Source organism: Drosophila novamexicana, unplaced genomic scaffold (assembly GCF_003285875.2).
Source record: "Drosophila novamexicana strain 15010-1031.04,08,12 unplaced genomic scaffold, DnovRS2.1 tig00001222-arrow-arrow-pilon, whole genome shotgun sequence".
Taxonomy (NCBI): Eukaryota; Metazoa; Arthropoda; class Insecta; order Diptera; family Drosophilidae; genus Drosophila; species Drosophila novamexicana.
The window spans coordinates 1,028,505-1,049,980 of record NW_020824845.1 but is presented as its reverse complement, the minus strand read 5'-3'; the positions used below and the strand labels follow the sequence as shown (position 1 = coordinate 1,049,980).

The 21,476-nt window shown below is 39.6% G+C and overlaps 1 protein-coding gene across 13 annotated transcripts in view; it reads left to right on the top strand.

Annotated features, from left to right (window-relative positions):
• The first annotated feature begins 205 nt into the window (after window positions 1-205).
• Window positions 206-21,476, top strand: part of LOC115766762 — a 32,700-nt gene continuing 11,429 nt past the window's right edge. For 2 of the 13 annotated variants that reach the window (XM_030710754.1, XM_030710756.1), the window contains exons 1-7: window positions 9,909-10,831; window positions 10,893-17,716; window positions 18,172-18,303; window positions 18,563-18,571; window positions 19,619-19,693; window positions 19,813-20,032; window positions 20,156-20,276. In XM_030710754.1, the coding sequence (XP_030566614.1) occupies window positions 10,934-17,716; window positions 18,172-18,303; window positions 18,563-18,571; window positions 19,619-19,693; window positions 19,813-20,032; window positions 20,156-20,276 (7,340 nt within the window). In that variant the 5' untranslated portion in view covers window positions 9,909-10,831; window positions 10,893-10,933. Of the gene's footprint in view, window positions 467-1,051; window positions 1,234-1,302; window positions 6,982-9,908; window positions 10,832-10,892; window positions 17,717-18,171; window positions 18,304-18,562; window positions 18,572-19,618; window positions 19,694-19,812; window positions 20,033-20,155; window positions 20,277-20,550; window positions 20,658-21,476 lie in introns of those variants that run through there. The other 11 variants (XM_030710752.1, XM_030710753.1, XM_030710749.1 and 8 more) reach the window with 11 other exon arrangements.

The following is a 21,476-nucleotide window of genomic DNA, read 5'->3' as shown; positions in this document are numbered from 1 at the left end:
TAAAAACTTGTCTCTGAATTGATCCGGCAACGCCAAGGTAACTGTCAGTTGTAAATCTTATTAACTTCTGAAGCGATTTTGTTTGCGCATGCTCCGTGTTTCGTACTCACACAGTCAGAATTATACAATACAAAATAAGTTTTTTCATCCGTTTCGAACAAGTGAAGACAAGCCTCATTTAGAATTGTTTAAATTGCGGATTTCAAAAAAAGTTGATTAAAAATGCATTCATTAAATTAAATTGATGAGTGCATTTTAAATGTTTATGGCTACGATACGGTAACGGTTACGGATAACTGTAATTAAGCAATCTAAATTTCAATCCAGGGTTGTAAGTTCGTCAAGTTAACTTATCAATTGCAAAATATTACACGTGTTTGGCACACTTTGCAAGCGGGTCGATAAAATAAGTGTCAAATTTAAAAGTGAAAATATAACTTTCTGAAAGAGAATAAGTTTTTTGTATGTATGTATATATATTCAACAATATAATAATAATAAATAAAAAGAAGCTTTAAAGAAATATTTACAATGCACAAAGATATGTAAATATATTTATATGTTTCCATATGTATATACATGTATTTGATATACATACCATTTCATTGAAAGTTGTACTGTTCGATTAAAGCTAAATAAAAACATTGATTAAGAATTGCGAAAATATTGTAAAGTAGGAAAATATTTGTTGAAAGTAAAGCAACTTATCATGCAAGCCTACCCAAACAATCAATTCAAGTGAACGGTCTATGGCTGCGTCTTTGCTTGATGTTTTAGTTATAAACCAAATAATAAAAACCCAATTTTCATAATATACAATGAATGGTGCGAAAATATACGAGTATAGCAACTTAGATATGTGCGAGTTGAATGAACATAGGTCACTATTTGGTATAACAGACAGTTTCCTGTTCCGAAAAATTAATTAATATACGAAATTTAAGATAAAATGAAAAGCAAGAAGTAAATGTTTAGCAGCAGCCCTAAGCTCATTGAAGATCTCTGCAGACAAATAATTATGATAATTGTCAACATAATCTTCTTTTTACAGAAAGTCTTCTGATGTCGAGGAGGCCATAAGATGCCATACGTTCCTCCTGAGTTCAGACTGAAAAAGACGAGTCTGAAGGCGAATCCGAAAATCTTGAATGACTTCAATGCGAGCACAGCATCATATATCTGCCTCAGCCTTAGTGTTTCAATAAAAGTGCAAGCACAACATAAAACATGACGGTTAGTGGCGATCTATATGCATTCCATATTAAGTTGATCCTCATTTTATTAAGCATTTGTTCATTACAGCATTATGCCCGGGACGAACGCTATCATAATAACAAAAACGATGCCTTATCCACTGACAGCCGACCAATTAATAACAGCACCATCTATAATTATGATGAAGAGCATTCGGGTGCCTTTACCTATGATGAGTATGGCGTTTCAGAAGAATACTCTTCTGATGTGAATTGGCCTCGAGGTGGTGATCATATATTTGGAGATAGAAGCTTTAACCGGAATTATGCGCATTATACAGATGACTATGTCCCAGAAGAGCAGAGTGTAGCTGGGGTACCAACTGGGGAGTATTGGGACGATAATATCGGCGCTCCAATTGATTATGGAGGCGCTGGTTATGGATATGGCTCAACTGCACCAGTGAAACACAATGGGTGTGGCTCGTTAACGAAATATTCAGATGATGTGCCAATTGAAGGTACGTACACCAGAAAAGGCAATCGCGTTGGTGTCTGCTTGCCAACCGTACCCGCGTCGTCGACGACGATAATAATGGACAATTCGAATTATCGGATGTTACCGCACGCGGCTGCTTACCAGAATGTTCACGCTCAAAACAATCTGAATGGACATTCCGGCTATGCATCGAATGCTGGTTTAATAGACGAGAGAATAGGTAGTTTCATTACTTTGCCAGCGGCGCCAATGCGGTTGTTACCCGAGCCTCAGCAGCGACCCAGCTCCTCACATCGATTATTTGAAGATAACAACTTAAAGTCAGATGCCTTCGGAAATCAAAACGTGCGTGGTAGCGTATCGGCTACACCAGGGTCATCTAGAGGGACCAGTAGTTATGACGTCTTCTATCAAATGGCTCGACCCTACACATCTATGCTGCCGCTTGACTACACCGACTATTCCGAGTACGGTGGCAATTCTGATAACTTGTCAGCGTACAGTGACACGCCGCCAGTGAGCAATGCCCAGCACAAGTTGCAACAGCAGCGAAAAATCTCACTTATGATGGCAATGACAACAGCTTCTGTGATAGCATCTGGGGAGACAAGAGTACCGGTTCAGCACTCCAATAGGCGCATTGATAATTATTCAGGCGCGGCCACAACTGTAGTGCCATGTTGCGATCAAAATATCAGCATTTGTTCATCTTCCTCCTCCTCAGTTGCCTTTACCAACGCTACTACGATAGCTTTAGCACGGTGGTCGATAACAGACGCTCAGACAACTACTACGATGTCGACGACGACGACCACAACTAGAAAATTGCCTAAACGTCTCCCGTCACCTGCTATACATTATAAATCATCGCATACGACTGGCACATTAGTTCCAGAAGTGATTTCAGAAATTCCATTCCAGTCCCAAGCGCAGCCTGAGAAAAATCATCGCGCAAAGCAGTTGCCAAAGTTGCCCTTGCCAAAAGCACAAGCTAATCTGAACTCTGTTTATATTGGTTCAGACATCAGTATCAACCGGACAGAATCGATGGTTTTACCATCCGAAATTTCTGTTAGCTCATCGCCAGAGAGATTGCCTGCAATACCAAATTCCGAACGGATGACTACCCTCATGAACCCAAGTTCTCCTATGATATCAACGACAGCCATGGCCTTTGTTGATGGTGCCAATAATTTTTCCCGCTCGGAGGAGAGTCAAGCATTTACAAAAATGCATAATAGAACTCAGCTCCAGAGCCATCAGAGCGAATTGCCCAGGTCTGTCGACTCATTTAGATCTTGGCCACCAACTTCGATAGCCAGCGAACCGCTTTCATTGTTTCAAAGTGAGCTTTCTAGCGACAAAAGCCAGCTAAATTTCACAGTACCCGCCAATTTCATTCAAAAAACATCAACTGAATCCGCGGTAGAGCAAGAATCATCTTCAGCGGTCCCAACATCAAACCATCACCATTCGGCTTTCACAGCAACAGAAACAACAGTAACAATTCCTTCTTTGTGCGAAGCTAAGACATCACCATTTGACATATCTGATTACTTAAAACCTTATACATTCGATTCACTTAAATTTTCGACTGAAAATGATCACACCATGATCCCTACTACCGCAAGGTCCACTTTCGATACATACGTAAGTGGTAGGGAGGTTTCGTTGGACTCATTTAAACTGACATCACTGGAATCCCAAATGCCAAATTCGATTACCTCATGGACGACTAGCCCCATTACCATTGAATCATCACTGTTAAGCGGTGATGCTGCCGCCGTTTTAACGGCACCAAAAGAGGAAATGGTCATAACGCCGCCAAGTGAGTCTTCATCCACTTTGTCGTATCTACCAAGTAAACCGATCTTACCGATCCCGTTAACTATGGAGGGTAAAAAGTCTGACCAATTTGCAGCGAAGAGTGTTTCTCACGATGCAGTCACAACTTTAAGCCACTTGAGTAACGTGTTCACAACAACTGTTATTGCGTCTAGTCCCTCGACAATAGGCATCACTAACACTAGTCCAGCTACAGTTTCTACGCCAGCGTCAATTATCGCTGATTTACCTACGCTATCGTACGTTGATTATATGAAAAAGTTTGAACTTCCTGAACTGCCGCCAATTTTGGATATTTGTAGTGACGAGACAACAGCAGTTTCTCCAGAAACAAGTAAAGCAGATAGCGTTACTGCTACTACAGATGCAGGGCTTCGGAAATTCAGTACTAGTTTATTTGCGGAGACAGAAACATTGAAAAGTACAGTAACAATGCCATCCCATACTCATCCCACAGAATCAAGCACACATTGCGAGCACGAATGTAAAGAATTTGGAGTACAAAGCTATCAGCTTAATCAATATCAAAGCGAAATTCCTACCTGGCTGCCAAACCTAGCCCCGATAAATACTGTTTCCACTCATGCTGATATGAACAAATACCAAGACATAATGTCAACCGAAGCAAAACTTGAAGGTGGTATCTCCTTGCAACTTGAGCCACAATTATCAGAAACTGTACCAGATTACTTATCAAGCCACATTGACCAGACATTAGTGAGCACAGTTTCGGCTTTCGATGACAGCTTTTACGATAGCTTTAATGTTGATTTGTCAGCGCTGACAGCAACAATTGCACATATTGAATGCGAGACGTGCTTAACTCCTGCTCTGAAGCCAAACAGCAATGATACTCTGAATTATATACCCTCTGATCCATCAAGTAACGCATACATGGATGTAAGGGAAACAGGTAGTTCAAATGAACTGAACGAGTCGTTCGGCTTTGGCCAAGGGGGATATTACAAACCATCTCAAAAACAGCAACAACAGCCGTGTGTGCCTGACGAAGCTCCACATACACCTCAGAAAGCTAAAGTCGTTGCGTCGGCGGCTACCAGCGTCTATCTAGGTCTATCTAAGGGAATCAAGGGCGGATTGGATGGTGTGCTCAGCGGTGTTAGCTCAACGATGGAAGCAACTAAACAGTATCCAGCCAACAATAACAGTAAGAAAAGTTTTGGCTTTGGATTGGCCTCGAAATTGGTACCGAGTGTAGGAGGATTGCTTTCCAGCTCCAACAAGCAAGACCAACCACAGGAAGCAGCACCACCAACTTCCACCGTCTCTGTTACAATATCAACAGCGGACAGTGCCCAACATATGCTCAACTGTCAAAGCACATCAAAGGGATATGATTATACAAATGAAAACGTAATTGATACGAATACCAACACAGACGTAAGCGTCACTCTTAGCCCGAGTATTGAATATCTGGAAGAGTCACGGGCCGTTCATAACAATAGTTCTGTGCTAGAAACCAAGTCAAATCTAGATTATGACTACCTCGGAAATTATGAACCTGATAGGCCCGCAATAGAGGTGTTGGGATTTAATGACGACTATGGGTACAGTGAATGTTCTGCACCGTATCAAACGACAGATGAGGGTCATGTTGACAGTATATACAGCTACACAGACCCCTATGAATCAACTGTTGGAGCTGAGATGGAACTAGGATCGAACATGGTAGTTGATACAATTCCTTTCACTCAATATCAATCTTCAATGTCAGCGAGTAACTTACCCGCTCAAGAACAGAATACCTCTATGCTTGAAACAGGAATCAGGTCCGTAATCGAAACCGGAACAAGTAAGTCCCAACCAGTAGCTCCAAAGGTGGGTATAAAAAAAGACAGATCTAGCACTGTCGGCAGCACTGGTGGTATGTTAGGCTCAATTTTTGGTAAGGCTGCAGCAGCGGTACAGTCAGCTACGCAGGCGGTCAACCAGGGTGCCTCCTCTGTTGCCTCAGCTGTGGCTCAAAAAGCATCGACACCATCTGCAGTTGTCACAACAGTTGGGCAAACCAAGCCCAGAGACGTGCCAGCCATTTCGTCTTCTAACCAAACTGTAACCCCAGTTTCGAGTGTATCGTTTGTTTCTAACATTGGGCAAGAAGCAACGCGGGCAGCCAATACAATATCGACAACGAACGCGTCTGGAGCCATTGGATTTCACAGTGTTATGGACAATGATTATAACGAGCTAGTTACTAACCCGGACTCGGTGTCAAGCCAATATTCAACAGCTGGCGATGATTACGAGAATAGCAATACTCACATGCTTGGTGACGACATGTCAGTGCATATAAATATCAATGATAATAAAGCATACTCTATATACTATTCGGATGGTAATCAGATCCAGCAAATTGATACCAAAGACACGGCAGCCGTACACTCACCGATGCTGGGTAAAGTGATAGCTGGACAGAAGCTACTACCGGCGGTGCCGTCAGCAGGATCCACCGGCAAAAAACTGCCCACCATTAATGGTAAATCGGGGCTGCTAATTAAGCAGCAGCCAACTGAGATCTTTGATGATGAATCAGATGATGATCTCACTGAAGATTTTATGGGACACCCCGATAAGGTTGACCATGAACCGAATTATTGCATCGATAGTGAGCAGGATGATTACTACATGGATCATCAGCAGACGACACCGTCAAGTCGAGGTGCAAATGATTATTATGAACAAGTTAGCGCAGGTTATGACTATCGAGAGGATTTCTTTAATGAAGAGGATGAATATAAGTATCTTGAGCAGCAGACTCAACAGCAGCAGCAGCAGCAGCATCAGTATCAGCATCAGCATCAGCATCAGCACCAATCACAAAAATTATTGCTCAGTCATAAGCAATCATCATTAGACTATGTGGACGATGGACAAAACGACGATTTCTTAAACGAGACTTATCAAAGTGATGAGGACTGTGGCAATTATCTAGACGAAAGCTCGAGTGGTAGCGTTGGTATTGCCGAAGGCCGCAAACAAGAAGCGGAGGGTAACGGCTTCATTCCGGGTACGACCACCAATGCCACTATGGGCATGAATACAACTCCAGCTATCGCCAATACTGCTGAGCATACTTCGCTTCGTACCAGCAAGGCTGCAGGGATTTGCCTGCAGCTTGGAGAGGGTCACCAGCAAATTAAAAAACAGGACAGTATTATTATAGAAGAAGAAGAATCAAGTCCGATAGATTTAAACAACGATCGCCGTGTCGCAGCACACATATCGCCTGAAGGAGACGCTGATGATGATGATCAACTGGCTGACCTGGTACCCACAGGAAGCCAGCCCCAAAAGAAGAAGGTTCTGATGCGAGGCGAAACTGAAGAAGTTGTAAGCGGTCATATGCAGATGATACGAAAGCCAGAGATTACGGCTAAGCAGCGATGGCACTGGGCCTACAACAAAATCATAATGCAGCTAAATGTGAGTACCTGATTATATTATTATTACATACAAATTCTTTTTAAAATTTGTATTAAGCGTATACATAATTTCATATATAAAGCTTTAATATTGAGTTTTGGGGCATTGGACAAACATTAATTATACTCTTTTATTATCTCCCTTAATCCCAAAAATTTCTTATTTTGTTGTTGTTTTTATACCCTGAACTCAATGAAAATGAGTAAACAGGGTATAACAGTTTTGTGCAATGTAACAGACAGAAAGATACATTTCCGACCCAATAAAGTGTGTATATTGTTGATTAGCATCAATAGCTGACTTTATGTAGCCATGTCCGTCTGTCTTTCCGACTTTCCGCCTATTCGTCCATGTCTGGCTGTCCGTCCGTATGTATGAACGCGACGATCCCTGAACCTTTAACAGCTAGACACTTAAAATTGTGTCCGATAATCGATAGCTTGCCTCGTATTAGGCAGAAATTCTATACATTTTACTTTTTAGCTCTTACGAAGTCATATCTGCGTCATGACAAACAGAACCACGTATACAGATAAGATAGTAGCGCCTGCTTTTCAAAGAGCCTATGTAACGTTGAGCATAACAATGAATATGCTTGACAATATGAGCGAAGGGTATACGAATTATAATGATAAGCACCGGCATTTACATAGTCGTTAATTAGGTGATGGTAGTACTTACACATGTATATGTGTCAAATATATGCATGCATATGTATATGCATGTACGAGCATACATCGCGCTAATGCTTTTAAGGCCCAACTATTGGTTTTTGGTATTTGCCAAGTTGTTGTGCGAGAGCCGTGCAGTTTGTGCAAAGTGTTTGAAACCTCACAATGAACTTGATATTTGGATTGCTTAGCGATCGAATCAACAAAGGGAAGGGCCAAGACGAGCCGCACATGGGCAATCAGCAGCTGATAACTCCAACTGCGGCAGAGCGCACCCGAAAATTTAGCTGTCTTCTAAAGCACCAACGCGACAGTGTCGTTTCTTATGTAAGTAGGTTTTAAACAAGATTTTGACGGGCATAAATTGAAAAATTAAAATTAAATGATTTTAAATCATATAACTGATTTACAATCAGAATAACAATGTTATATTCCTCTGAATGAGTAAAAATGTTCGGTGACACAGATCTTCGGGAGATTTATTTTTTCGGAGTTTTGTTTCCCAACAAGAACCAACGTGCCAAACGTTTAAGTTGTAGTAATTGACAATGATGTATAGTCCTTGGTCTTGTGTGTACAGGATATTAAAACACTTTTCCTAAAGCATTTAGGAGCACTAATAATATGTCTATATGTACAACAATCATGTATTACCGACTGCAATAAAATACTGAATTTTTTATACCTTGAACCCATTAAAAATGGGTAAAAAGGGAATATTGTATTTGTACAAAATGCAAAGGTATGTAATATATATATATATATATATGTATGTGTGTATATATATTCTTGATCAGCATCAATAGCCGAGTCGATCTAGCCCCATATCCGTCTGTCTGTCTGTCCGTCAGTCTGTCCGTATGTATGAATTCAAAGATCTCAGAACCTATAAGAACTAGAGACCTGATATTTTAGATGTAGGTCCTTCTAGTGCCCGCGCAGATCGAGTTTGTTTCAGATAATCGATAACTAACCTCGTTTCCAAGCAATCGACAAAAATCGATATCGACATCTTGTTGCTTCTAGAATATTATATATATATCAAATATCTTTCATTTTATACCTATCGCCACCGCCCCGTTAACACCGCAGAGCTATAAATCAAGTTAATAACCCAATTTATATTGCCAACCAATTTAATCCACAATTTAAATGCAATTGACTTTTTGAATATACATAAAAATTCGATGCTACAATAAGATATACTGTAGAAAATTTCATTAAGATCGGTTACGAAAAACCAAAGTTGTATATACCTGCGCAATTGGATGGGCAGCTAGCGAAAACATCAATGCAACAACTGAAATTGGTGTTGGAATAAGAGGGTTCAGGGTATTTCCTAGTCGGGAGCTCCCGACTTACTTGTTATGCTTTGTATTTGCATATCAGCGGCAAAGAGTAGTATGTTTCTCTTGAAAGCTCAAACAGACGCATATAATATATGAATCTATTTATTTGCTTAATACTAACCATTGAGTATTTAAAATGGAGAGACGCAAGTTCGGGCATAAGCTTTTACTCAAAATTGTTTAGCTTACCGAGCAACCACTGTCCTTATCAAACACTTTAACACTCAATGTAACCTCAGGAAAGGCTCTCTCTGTATGTGTAAAGCTTTCGAAAGCTTTACCAAGCAACTCCCGCGCAATAATTTCAAGCTGTTTGGTATATCGCATGCGTACTAGTTAACCGACTCCCAAGTGTGGCTGTCACATTTCCTCTCTCTGGCTGTTTTATAGTTTCAAACACGTCATGTGTGTATTCAGTTGAATGCAGACGACTTTTATGCACTCCCGTTGTAGCTGTCACAGTCCCTGTGTACAACTAGTCGAAGTTCAGTGGGAATCGCAGTCACGTACTTACCTGGCACACACAGACTCATCCAAGAGAGCGAATATGAGAGAGAATATCTATGTATATTCCATTAAGGAGCAGAGTTTACCAAGATGTAGTATACTTTTCAGCGTTTTCCAATTCACATCAATTCTGCGCAACATTGTTCAGAAGTGAAATCTTAAAATAAAAATTGTATCGAAAGTGATTATAGGCAGCAATATATTAAAATATTAACGACAACACTGATTCACCGAGACAAGACCAAATAAACAAATAATTAAAAGATTACGATACAATACTGTATTAATGAAAGCCAAACCAACACGGCCGACTCAAATTAACCCGAATACGTATACACAATGTTATACATACTAATGTATTAAATATACAAAATTTTAATTGTGTCACATGATAGAATCCGCGAGCAAGCGTAGAGACATACGAACATACATATGTATATGTACATATATACATTCTGTACACATGTACACAAATTAGTAAAATATTTCAAAATTTATGCTTCTCCCATATTATTATACCTAATTGCTTCTGCCAATAGGCTGTTATTTTTGCCCAATGAGGACAAATGTAATTGTATGCTTGTTCACATATACACGCGGCTTAAAGTTATTTACGTTTTGACACTTTTATGCAGACATACCAGGTATGAAAAGTGTGTCGTTCGAAGTCGGTTGTAGTACCAAGATTAGCAAATCTGTTTTTTTTTTTTTACACAAAGCCAAACAACGAGCTCTTCGAATGTAAACATTAACCAATGGGACTTTTAATAAATACTAACGGTCCTTCCCTTTCCGAATTAAATTGGATTGGTATTTATAATGTTGATTCCGATCAAATTTTGGCGTTTTCATAAGTTTTGCTTTTGAGCTGACGGAATCAAAATAAGCCAAAATATTAATTCCATTATTCGTTAGAATAACTGAACTGTTCTTAATAGTAAGCTGTAATAAATCGACTCTGCCTTAGTACGAAAAATATCATGGCCCCGGCATTTAAACAATAAATTTTATGTCACCAGACACAATTAGTGGAAAACAGCTGGGCAGCAGCTGACAATTGGTATTGAATAGGGATGAAAAAGCGTTGAAATCGTTTCGGACTCATTCGGAAAAACAGCTAAACGAAAATGAGTCGAAATGTGCTGAAATTTTCCTTTCAAACCGAATCGGTTCTTGGTCTCGTATTTAGGGCCTTCTGAAAAGGATTAAAACGTTTTTAATTCCATGTACAAGGTATTATTGAATTGGATTGATTGGTGACACTTGGATCAGATTATTTAAAGGGTATATCTTCAATTCAAAGTAATCACCTCGACATTTTTGGTATGTATGCATGCATCATGATTCTGTAGAAGAATGTTTCTTAAAAGTACAAAATATTTAGCAAGCAGTTGGCGTTTGAAAACAGCAATTCCGATTGCCGTGATGTCTATTGATCCGTCAACATCAACATCTCCCAGGCCATCCAATTTTGATCCGGCCTTTGGAGAAGCCATGTGTACGGACTTATTGCCAGCAGCGCCATTTGTGGAAAAAACCACGGAGGAACAGGGAATCCAGTCAACTTTTGCGATGCCTTCGGCTACTTCGTCATTGAATCTATGTGGCGCTGAAGCCAAAATTGATTTACAGTCGGTGACGCAGTCGCAACCTTACAGCGTTGCCGCAAATGCACTTTACAGTCAGTTTAAGATCAAACAGCAGCTTAAGCATCAACTGGAGTCACAGCAGGCACAGGCAAAGACACTGGCGACAGCATCTTTGCAACACATGGAGCTGCAGAGCCGACATCAGCAGCATCCCCTCCAGCAGTTTAAGCATCAACAGCAGCAGTCACAGGCACAGACACTGGCGAAAAGTTCCTTGCAATACACGGAGCTTCAAAGTCGACATCACCAGCAGCATCCTCTCCAGCATTCGCAGAAGAATTTGCAGCAGCAACAGGCTAAATGCTTTACGCCACGGGCACTTAATAAATCTCAGTTGAGTTTAGTCAGTGATAGCATGCCGATGTCTATGTCCAGATCCAACCTGAATAACGGGAGCATTGCGTCCATTAGAAGCGAACAGCAATTGTGCCAGCTGTACAATTCGCAGCAGCACTCGGACTATATTATATCCGATTATATGGATAAGATAGCGACGCGCATTAGTTTGCTTGAGACAGAGCTGAAGTTTGCTTGGCGAGCGCTTGACTTACTCTCCAATGAGTACGGTAAGATTTGGACAAGGCTAGAAAAATTGGAGAACATATCCGTGGAGCAACAATCAGTGATGGGCAATCTAATGGGTCTCATCGCTGCGGCAAAGCAACAACAACAGCAACAAGTTGACTTAGATGCCAATTCTCCGTTTGCTTCGTTTTTGGTAGATAATCAGCTTTTACCAATGGAACTGGAATTGGATGCCAATATTGATATCTTGGAGCCAAAGTCCGAAAAACAAGATTTTCGTCATATACTAGAGGAATTGAAACACTGCCAGGAAGCGGAAAATCAGATGAACAGCTTAGAGTTAATCATGGATAGCCATGAGCATGGACATACCATTCCTGGCAACGTATATTTGGATGAAACAACGTATGTCTTAGACACGGATAATAACAGCGATGACCTATTTTTGCAGTACAACATAGGATCGTCAGGGATTAACTTAAAGGAAAGTGGTGTGGAACAGGCTAGGGATGATAAGCAACTCGATATAGAAGAACATGATAGCTCATGGCTTAAGAATGTAGTTGGCGATGCAGATGGTTTTAGCGCACATCAGAAACGAACCCGAGGAAAGCTTTATTCCGAATCGGATTTACTAATGTACGAACAGCAACAGATTATGGCGAACAATGCGCGCGCTGAACTATTGCAGGAGTTTTTGAATGGACAGCGGGTGCTCGAACAAGTGGCTTCCGCTTCCGCATCCGCTGGTCCTTCAGTTAACGCTAGCCTACGCAATGTTAGGTCAATACGAGGACAAGAAATGGGACAGAAAGCATCCGATGTAAATGCGTTGACTTCATCCAAGGAACTCGGCGAACTAACTGAAGAGGTGCAGTTTTTTCGGTTAGCCGCCGTTAAAACCGGTCAAGGAGGGAACGAAATTGATCCTATTGAAGATACCGGAGGGACAAATTTAAATTTGCAGCCGGAAGCGACAGACGATGGGGAAATGAACGAAAATTTCTACAAAAATCTTAACGAAGCGTATCGAGAGAATAATTTAACTTCAGAAATATCCAATATGGAGCGGCTGCTACAGCAGGCAAAAATAACTCACGAGCATATCAGAGGCTTGCCCTTAAATACTGGCCAATCGACATCTTCTCTGATGAAGACCCTGAAGGGAAAAGAGGAGCAGATGAAAAATTTAGATTTTAAACAAACTACAGAATGTACTACATCTGTTGATAAATCAATCGTAGGAATACAGAGACCTGCAGCTTTGGAGAGCACCAATAAAAGTAAAGAGTCACGAAAACATCGAAAAAAAAAACATCATAAGAACGAAATGGATATGATCAACAATTTGAAAAGCATACTTGCCCAGGCGTCTAGTAGCACAGATAACCCAAATATTGATTATGCCAAGTCTTATCATCCGCTGTCAAATAAGGAGGAAGCAAATTTTTCTACCGATAGAGACAATCGACGGTCAACAAACTCCTCATCTTCGGAAGATGCCGGCAGTCTTAATGACCAAAATATTGCTATTCTAGATTGCATGACTGACGTTATAATAAGAGAAATAAATAAAATAGGCGACCTACAATCATTATCTGCATCTCAAATCCTTAAGCTCCGGCAGACAATTAGATCTGAGCAGACATTTTTTGAGAAACTCAATCAGGTTGACAAGAATCTAACACTTTTGTTATTAAATCCTGTCACTATGGCTGAAGAGCTGCGTCGTCTGCGTGTCATGGAAGTGGATGAAAAGTTTGATCTTGTCATGAAGAAATTTGATAAGAATATCGATACTCTAAAGAAGTTAGTCGGCAATTCGTTTGAAGAATACAAAATAACAAATACCAAATATATAAATACCCCAAGTACAAGTACAAACACAAGTACAACTTCAAGTACAAGTACAAATATCCCACAGCATTTAATTCACCGAAACAATAGCCAAGTAAACTTAAGAGAAACTTCTAAGACAAATGAATATAGTGCCCACCTGCTACGAAATAACTCAGATCTAGATGAGCAATTGAAACTGCTGGAGACTCAAGAGATTGAAATAAATCGCAAAAAAAATATTGAAAAAATAACAAAGAGCCGTAAACTGGATGCTGATAATTTTATAGGTGTAGAGAGCGAATATAGTCATATTTATCAACCCACCAGTCGCAGTGTCAGTCCTCAAATATTGTTAAGTCCACGACATGGGCAAAGTCTAAGCATTGTTGAGAAATCCTCGAGTTCAACAAATATTTACAATCAGGATGAGTACATTAGATCCCTAAAGAAAAGTCTCGAACGCCACAATAGTATGTTGTTTCTGTTACACCTTCAAAATCCAGAGAAACACAAAGCTTCCGCTGACTTGGATGACATTCTACTGGGGCCTAGTGGAACAAGTCCTCCACCACCAGCTCCCAATGACAACGGATTCGAGGATATATTAGACAACTCTGTTAATCCTGTTAGTGCAGAAACGCATGTACAACAGATGTTACAACAACAACAACCACAACCTCTCAAATCCCCGTCAAGGCAGGCCAAGTCAGACTCTGGGCTATCTTCAATGAGTGGCTGGTCACCAAATTCACCCGGATCCGTGCCTCTAAATATTCATAATGGAAGTTCATCTTTTAACAAATACAATGATATTACCATGGAAATGATTCAGATGATGCTGGACTTGCAAGCGGGTCCAGACGTTAACTCCAAAAGCGCTATAATCGCCGATAAAGTAATTAATATTGATGCTGAGTCCAACATCAATATATTCCAGGAGCAACAGCAAAATCAACAGTCTGAAATAGGCAGTGACTATATGTTTTCGGAAGAAAATCTTAATTATATACATGAGCTATCAAAAAATATTCCGATTTGTTCAGCGTACGAAAATAAATCTATGTTTAATGTGCTCCCATCTGAGGCAAACCCAAATGACAATGAAACCATTTGCACAATTGATGAAATGCTTGAATGGGATCAACAGCAGCTCGAAGCATCGTCTCAGGTACAGCAAAGCGCTGATCGATTGTTGGACAGTATCAATATGAATTCAAAAACAACGATTAGTGCAAATCGTATACCGGATATTTTAAAGAATGAAATACCACAGAGCTTATCTGTGAAACTGGATGAATCAAAAAGAGATTTGTCGGCGAGCGGCAATGCGCAGTCGGGTCAGCTTCATATGTCCAAGTTTTCTGGTTATCTGGAAACTGATATTGATCAAACTCGTAAGCCTCACTTAACGGATCGACTAGTTTATTATCCTACATTCAACGGCATCGCCGACTATAACAGCAGCAATAATTTAGACTATATGGGCTTTGAACAGTGCGAACGTTTCCGCCATCCAAATTTAGATGGGCCGTGCAATAGGCCATCAGCTCATCAACAATTTGTGAATTCTTATCCAACTAATATGAAATTTCAGTCTACATCTCAATCATCGACTAATGCCTATAGCAACGGTAACCAGCAAATCCGGGATATACCAGCTATGCAGCCAGTCGAATCGAAACCACCCAAAGTGTGGAACAAGCTTACCAACCTACTACCAGGTAATTTTAAATTGAAGCGATCAATAAGGTACAACCGATCCCACTCCCTTCCTAGTGGGGATATGCAGACTAAAGGCTCACAGATGCAAGTGCGTGGCCAGGCAGGCTCGTATCCGTTTGTTACAGCTTCTGCTCACATACGGTCCCACGCCAGCGTTCATAGTAATTTTGAGCTATCGAAACGTATTCAAAAGTTGCCGATGCGAATAATACAACGAGCTACGTCTACCCCTTCAGAACGGAGTTCGCCAGATTGTTCGAATCCAGTACGAACTCATAAGCAAAAGAAACGCTCGTTTTCGACCAAAATGAATAGTTTAATGCAGAAGGCTAAATCGTATAAGCGGCACAGCCTTAGCCTGCGCCACGGATCTAGCATCTCAGATACCGAAATAGATATCCCAAACTTTACATCCTCCGATAACGATGACTCAGTGACCAGCGAGTTTGAGGCCAATCAGCAGTTGGCAGTCCAAGACTTGCCGGTCCACTCTGATAACGATGATAACTATGACCCTACTAAAGCAACCGAAAATCGGGACGATAATTATTATGAAGATACGCCTGATAGTAGTTTGCAAGTAAATTTGGCGAATAATTTATTCGCCGTTGTCGGTGACCTAAAGAGAATACAGACGACAACAGCCGCATCGCCATCAATGGCAATGCCCATGCCCGTCTCAACGGGGGACGATCTTCAGTTGGATCAGACATTCGATTCAATGCAACAATTCAACAACTGTGACCAAGTTCCAGAAATATTTGTAGAAACCAATGAAATTTCTAACACTCAAACGCCCCATGAGACTAGCATGCCACAAGCATTTCCAGGCATTTCAAATTTTTTGCAAAAATCCAACGTAGTTTATGACGATGACAAGGAGTGCAGTGTGAAGTCTGCAGAGAAAAACCCAACTACTACGAGCACTACGCTGACCCAATTAAATGGGCTGCCGCAGCTTGGGCGGGAAACAGTTTTGGCCACACAACAATCGTTAGACATTCCAAACAGTCTCTGCTATGGCTTGAGGGATGACGATGACAATCGCAGTCAACATTCCGGGCGCACACTCTCCTCGTCTCGACGTCAGAGCACTGAGGACAGCATTGACACTGACGACGAGTACTTTTGCTATGAATTGCGCCAACTTGAGGAACTTGAAAAACAGCGGACTGAGGCCCAAGCAGCGGCTGCAGCAGCGGCGTCAGCAGACCCGGATGGCTTTGAGCAGCATCCCGACAACGATGTGCTATTTACGCAGATTGGTCAGTTGGCCATGAGTGGTGCTGAGGGCAACAGTATTTATTATACGAATTCGGAAAAGTATGCACTTGCTCAGACCGACTATGTACCGGATGATAGCGTTAAGCACAAGATGTCTCAGGTGCTGAACGAGCTCAGGTGCGTAGTTAAGCTGGAACCCGATATGGCTGGAACTAATGAGAGTGATGTCAATAGCGGGCCTGGTAGCGCTGACGTCACTAATGCAACTACTGAGGGCAGGGAATTTGAATTTTTGAGCAAGCAAAACCATTCGCTTGGTGGTGAAAAGTTGGTTAAGGTCTTGGATATGCATAGCGCTTGGCAGGATGTTAATAACGAACATCAGATACCAAGCTCCGATCTGGTGATGAACGGATCTTCCAAAGATCCTAACAAGGAGCTGCCAGTGCTCCAAGACTCACATAACATTGACCAAGCCTCGACATTACATCAGACGGTAACTTTCCCAGCTGCATATGCATCGGTGTCGGAAAAACAACTCAAACGCTTCAAAAAGAAGAGGCGTGAAAGGGGAAAGGGGGCAAATCCTCGCGCAGCCGAACATGACATCGTTCCTATCGACTCGCAACTGGTATCAAGTTGCTCATACTCGTCTGAGGATGAATACGAATACAAACAAAAACTGAGGTCTTCTAGCGGAAACGGGTTAAAATTCTTGCTCGATCGACAGGCTCATGCTGCTGCATTACAGGACGAGCAACCCATCGAATCGGATATCGTGCATGAGTCTTCCAGTGTCACATCAGGGCCTGATACGCCAGCTGCATTGAGTGATGATGTGGACTTGGTTGAGGACGAAATAGCAGATGATCTGTCCTTGAGTAAAAATGCATTTTTAGGTCATAAAGAAAATTCTGTACATGGAGCCGATTTAAGGGACCCACGCAACAGCTTAACTGGCGAAGTATCTAGGTCGCATGGGCCAGTATGTTTACCGACTGACAACTTTCGGACGACCAATTGTCCCGATGTTTTACCGACAGTTAACAATACTCCGCCTCCACCCCTTAAATTGACTAGCCAGGATTCGAGTGTCGAGGGGTCCCAAGCGGGTACTGTAAATAGCGCAGGGGTCAACTTAAGCAGCAGTAAGTGGAAATTGCTGAAAACGTTGAAAGAGCGTAAAATCGAGGAAAAAAACAATCTGGACAAAATGAAGGAAGAAGAGTTGTCAAAAGATAAGGAGAAGGTAAATTGATGTATTAAAGTTAATACACAAATATTAAAACCATATTTCTTAAATTTCGATTCAGTTTTTCCAATTTTTTAAGAATTTTTAAAATTTATATTTCAAGAAAACACTACTTTTTAAGTCCTAACTCCCCATCAGAATAATAATAATCGGAATAATAACTGGGTTTTGATATATACAAACATGGTATATACAACAAGGATGAAAATATTACTTTCCATACAAATGTCACTACCCATAGCCCTCCTGTATGTTTTTTTAAATATGCTTATTTCGTGCTAATATTTATTTTTGGGCTATACAAAATGTAAGTTTCGAGCTTTAGAACTGAATCTCTACTGTGGATAAAAGCATAGAAAGAAACCATAATATATATTATCAATAGCTACAGTAATAGAAGAAACCTTTATGCATACAAATAAATAACAAGTTGAAACATTATTTTATTATAGAATGGCACCGGAACAGGTGATGTTAGTTTGCGTTCCAATGGCCATCCGGGTGATAATCCGTTCTACAGTAATATTGACAGTATGCCCGACATTCGTCCAAGGCGTAAATCTATTCCCCTTGTCTCTGAACTGGTAAGTTTTATTGTTCATTTTATATGCTTGTATCTATTGTATGTATCTATTTCCTTTCTAACTTAATTTCCACTCTCCAATAATCGTCCTACTTTTTTGTCCATCACATACACACACATTACCATACACACAAACACATATACATACACATATACATACACATACACGCATACACACATACACACACATCACATACATTTTATACAATGTTAAACGTTTGATTTCTTTTTTACGACGAAAATGATTTAATGGATTACAGGTGCTCAAGGTATAGAACGATTATCGAATTGTCACATTTTTCAATTAATATTTTTTAAATTTACCTCACATGTTTCTATGCAAAATATTTAAACCTTTTTTCCATTTTAATTCGTATTCGCAATATGCAACGTTTTGCGTTTGTTTTTTAAATAGCAATTTAAACATAATTATTTAGTACGCAGCGTTTATAAAGTACAACCTATGCATTGTTTTTAGAGACACGAGTAGAATTCATAATATACTTTTAAAGTTGTTCGGAACTTTTTATATAGGATATAGAACAACGTTCAAAAAATAGTTTGAGGCCATGCAAACACCGTTGAATTTTGAAAATAATTTGTTTAGTTATTAAATTTTACTGAACCTTAGAAAATCAAATAATTTTTTCTTAGATATATGCATGCGAGATTTATTTTAATAATTTACTCTTAACATTGAAGAGTCTCCTTAAATAGTATTAACTTTTTTTTATTTATCTTACATTAGACGCTTTATTTATCGGATATCATTAGTATATACTGTGCAGAGTCAAGTTATTACGCTTTATTATCTTGCATAACCTTCAGTTCATAAAAATTTAGAAATACACGAATATTTATATGTGTCGAGGGCAATATATGTATAAATATCTTTCTGAAGTAGAAAAATACGGAATGACAAGCCCTTGAAATTAATCGAGAATATATATTAAGGCTCCGATATGTTTCTCATGCCTATAAAATGCTTAACATAAATGTACTCTTTTTTATGAATTATATGGGCACTTCAAAAGATTGATCCATAACTATTTACTTATATATTTGAAAATAGTTCACATGCACTTTTATATTTGCAGCTTAAGCACTATGAATTTAGCATTATATTTATAATGGAATTTATTTGTTTAAGTCTTCTTTGTTCTGTTCTAAGTCACAATAACCAATAAGCTTTCCACGAAGCTTACTTAGTTTTGTTTTTCTTAGCACCAATTAAATCATTTCTCCGGACTTACTGCAATAAAAATTTCTATTTTTAATATTTCAATTTCTAATCTTGCCGATTTGTGAATATTTAGACAATGGCAGCCACGAAACGTAATGCCGGACTGACGTCGGCAGTTCCTCGAGCAACGCTTAATGATGAAGAGCTGGTGAGAGAGTTTAATCGAATAAACACATATCCACTGGATATGCAGGGTTCCCATCTATCCTGCTATGATCGCAATGTTTAATTTTGTTTTTGTTTTACTATCATACTTGATCGTCTTAGAAAATGCATGTCTACAAGAAGGCGCTGCAGGCACTCATCTACCCAATATCATCAACCACCCCACATAACTTTGTACTGTGGACGGCCACTTCCCCAACTTATTGCTATGAGTGCGAGGGCTTACTTTGGGGCATTGCTCGCCAGGGAGTGCGATGCACCGAGTGCGGCGTAAAGTGTCACGAAAAGTGCAAGGATCTACTAAACGCCGACTGTCTACAGCGTAAGTTATGAATCATTTTGTTATAATTTTTCAGTTTTCGGTTGTTTTCAGCTATTTCATTCTGTTTGTGTTGCTGATATTGTTCTTAGCCTAAATATGCACAATTTCGTTTGCGTTGCACAGGTGCCGCTGAGAAGAGCTCCAAGCATGGAGCCGAAGATAAGGCTAACTCCATCATAACCGCCATGAAGGACCGCATGAAGCAACGGGAACGTGAAAAACCAGAAATATTTGAATTGATCAGGTAATGTCTTGAGTTTAGCCCAAGTGGCTGGTGCGGATATTCATACTGTTCTATGTATGTATATAGAAAAATATGAGAATTTAGGGTCCTCTTTCATATAATATCTACATTTCTGTTATCCGATATTGTGCATGGACAAGCACAAATCCCTTTATTCTTACCAATAGTTATAGCATTTGCAACAGTAATATGCTGCGTTATTATATATCACAATCAAAGCCGAAAACTTTAACTTTCTATACTGTACAATGCCCATACTACTATGTGTATCTAGAGCCGTATTCAGCATTGAAGAGAAAAGCCATACTGGTCATATGAAGGCTGTGAAGCAAAGCGTCCTGGATGGAACCAGTAAATGGTCGGCGAAGATAGCAATCACAGGTTTGCAACTTTACAAAAATGTGCCTAACTGAATATGTCGTGCTTGAACATAATTTAACATTTTGAATTAGACCTTACTAATCGTAAATATGAATGTATGTATTTGAAATTTCGATCGCATAATATATGTAACGTAAATTATATATCCATATAAATATATATATATATATATATATATATATATATATATGTATATATATATATATAAATGATATGTATGCATGTATGAATGTTTGTAAACTTCTTTGTACACATACATACAAATTGCAACACATAATATACAAACATAGTACAAGCGCATAAGATATATTAAATCAATAATACACTCTGCAAGAGTATAAACATGGCACACAAGTAATGTTAATAAGATAAGAATATTACTATTGAGGTATTTACAACAGCCTGCAAAGCTACATAAAGTAGTATTTGATAGACTCTTTCCACGGTCCTATGTAAACAATCTTTTGTGATTGGAACAAGGTTATATGATGTGTTTGTTGACATATCGCGCTAAGAATCTGGGTTGCAAAGAATAAGAGTAGAGAAGTGGGATCAAGATTCATATCGATCAATTTTGTTCTAGCAAAATTGCCCAAGTCTACTTTGTATAGCTACGCAGGCACATATGTTTAATTATATTTATTCCGTGCAGTTTATTCAAACATATGTATGCATATGTACTTTTGTGAAGTATACACACCATATACTTAAATATGTTGTACTTTTAAATGGTGCTCCCGCCAGTCTTGTTATTTGTTAATCAAAGATATCTATATGTGTTACATTACTTTATTGATAGTATAAGTACTTATAAAGGCG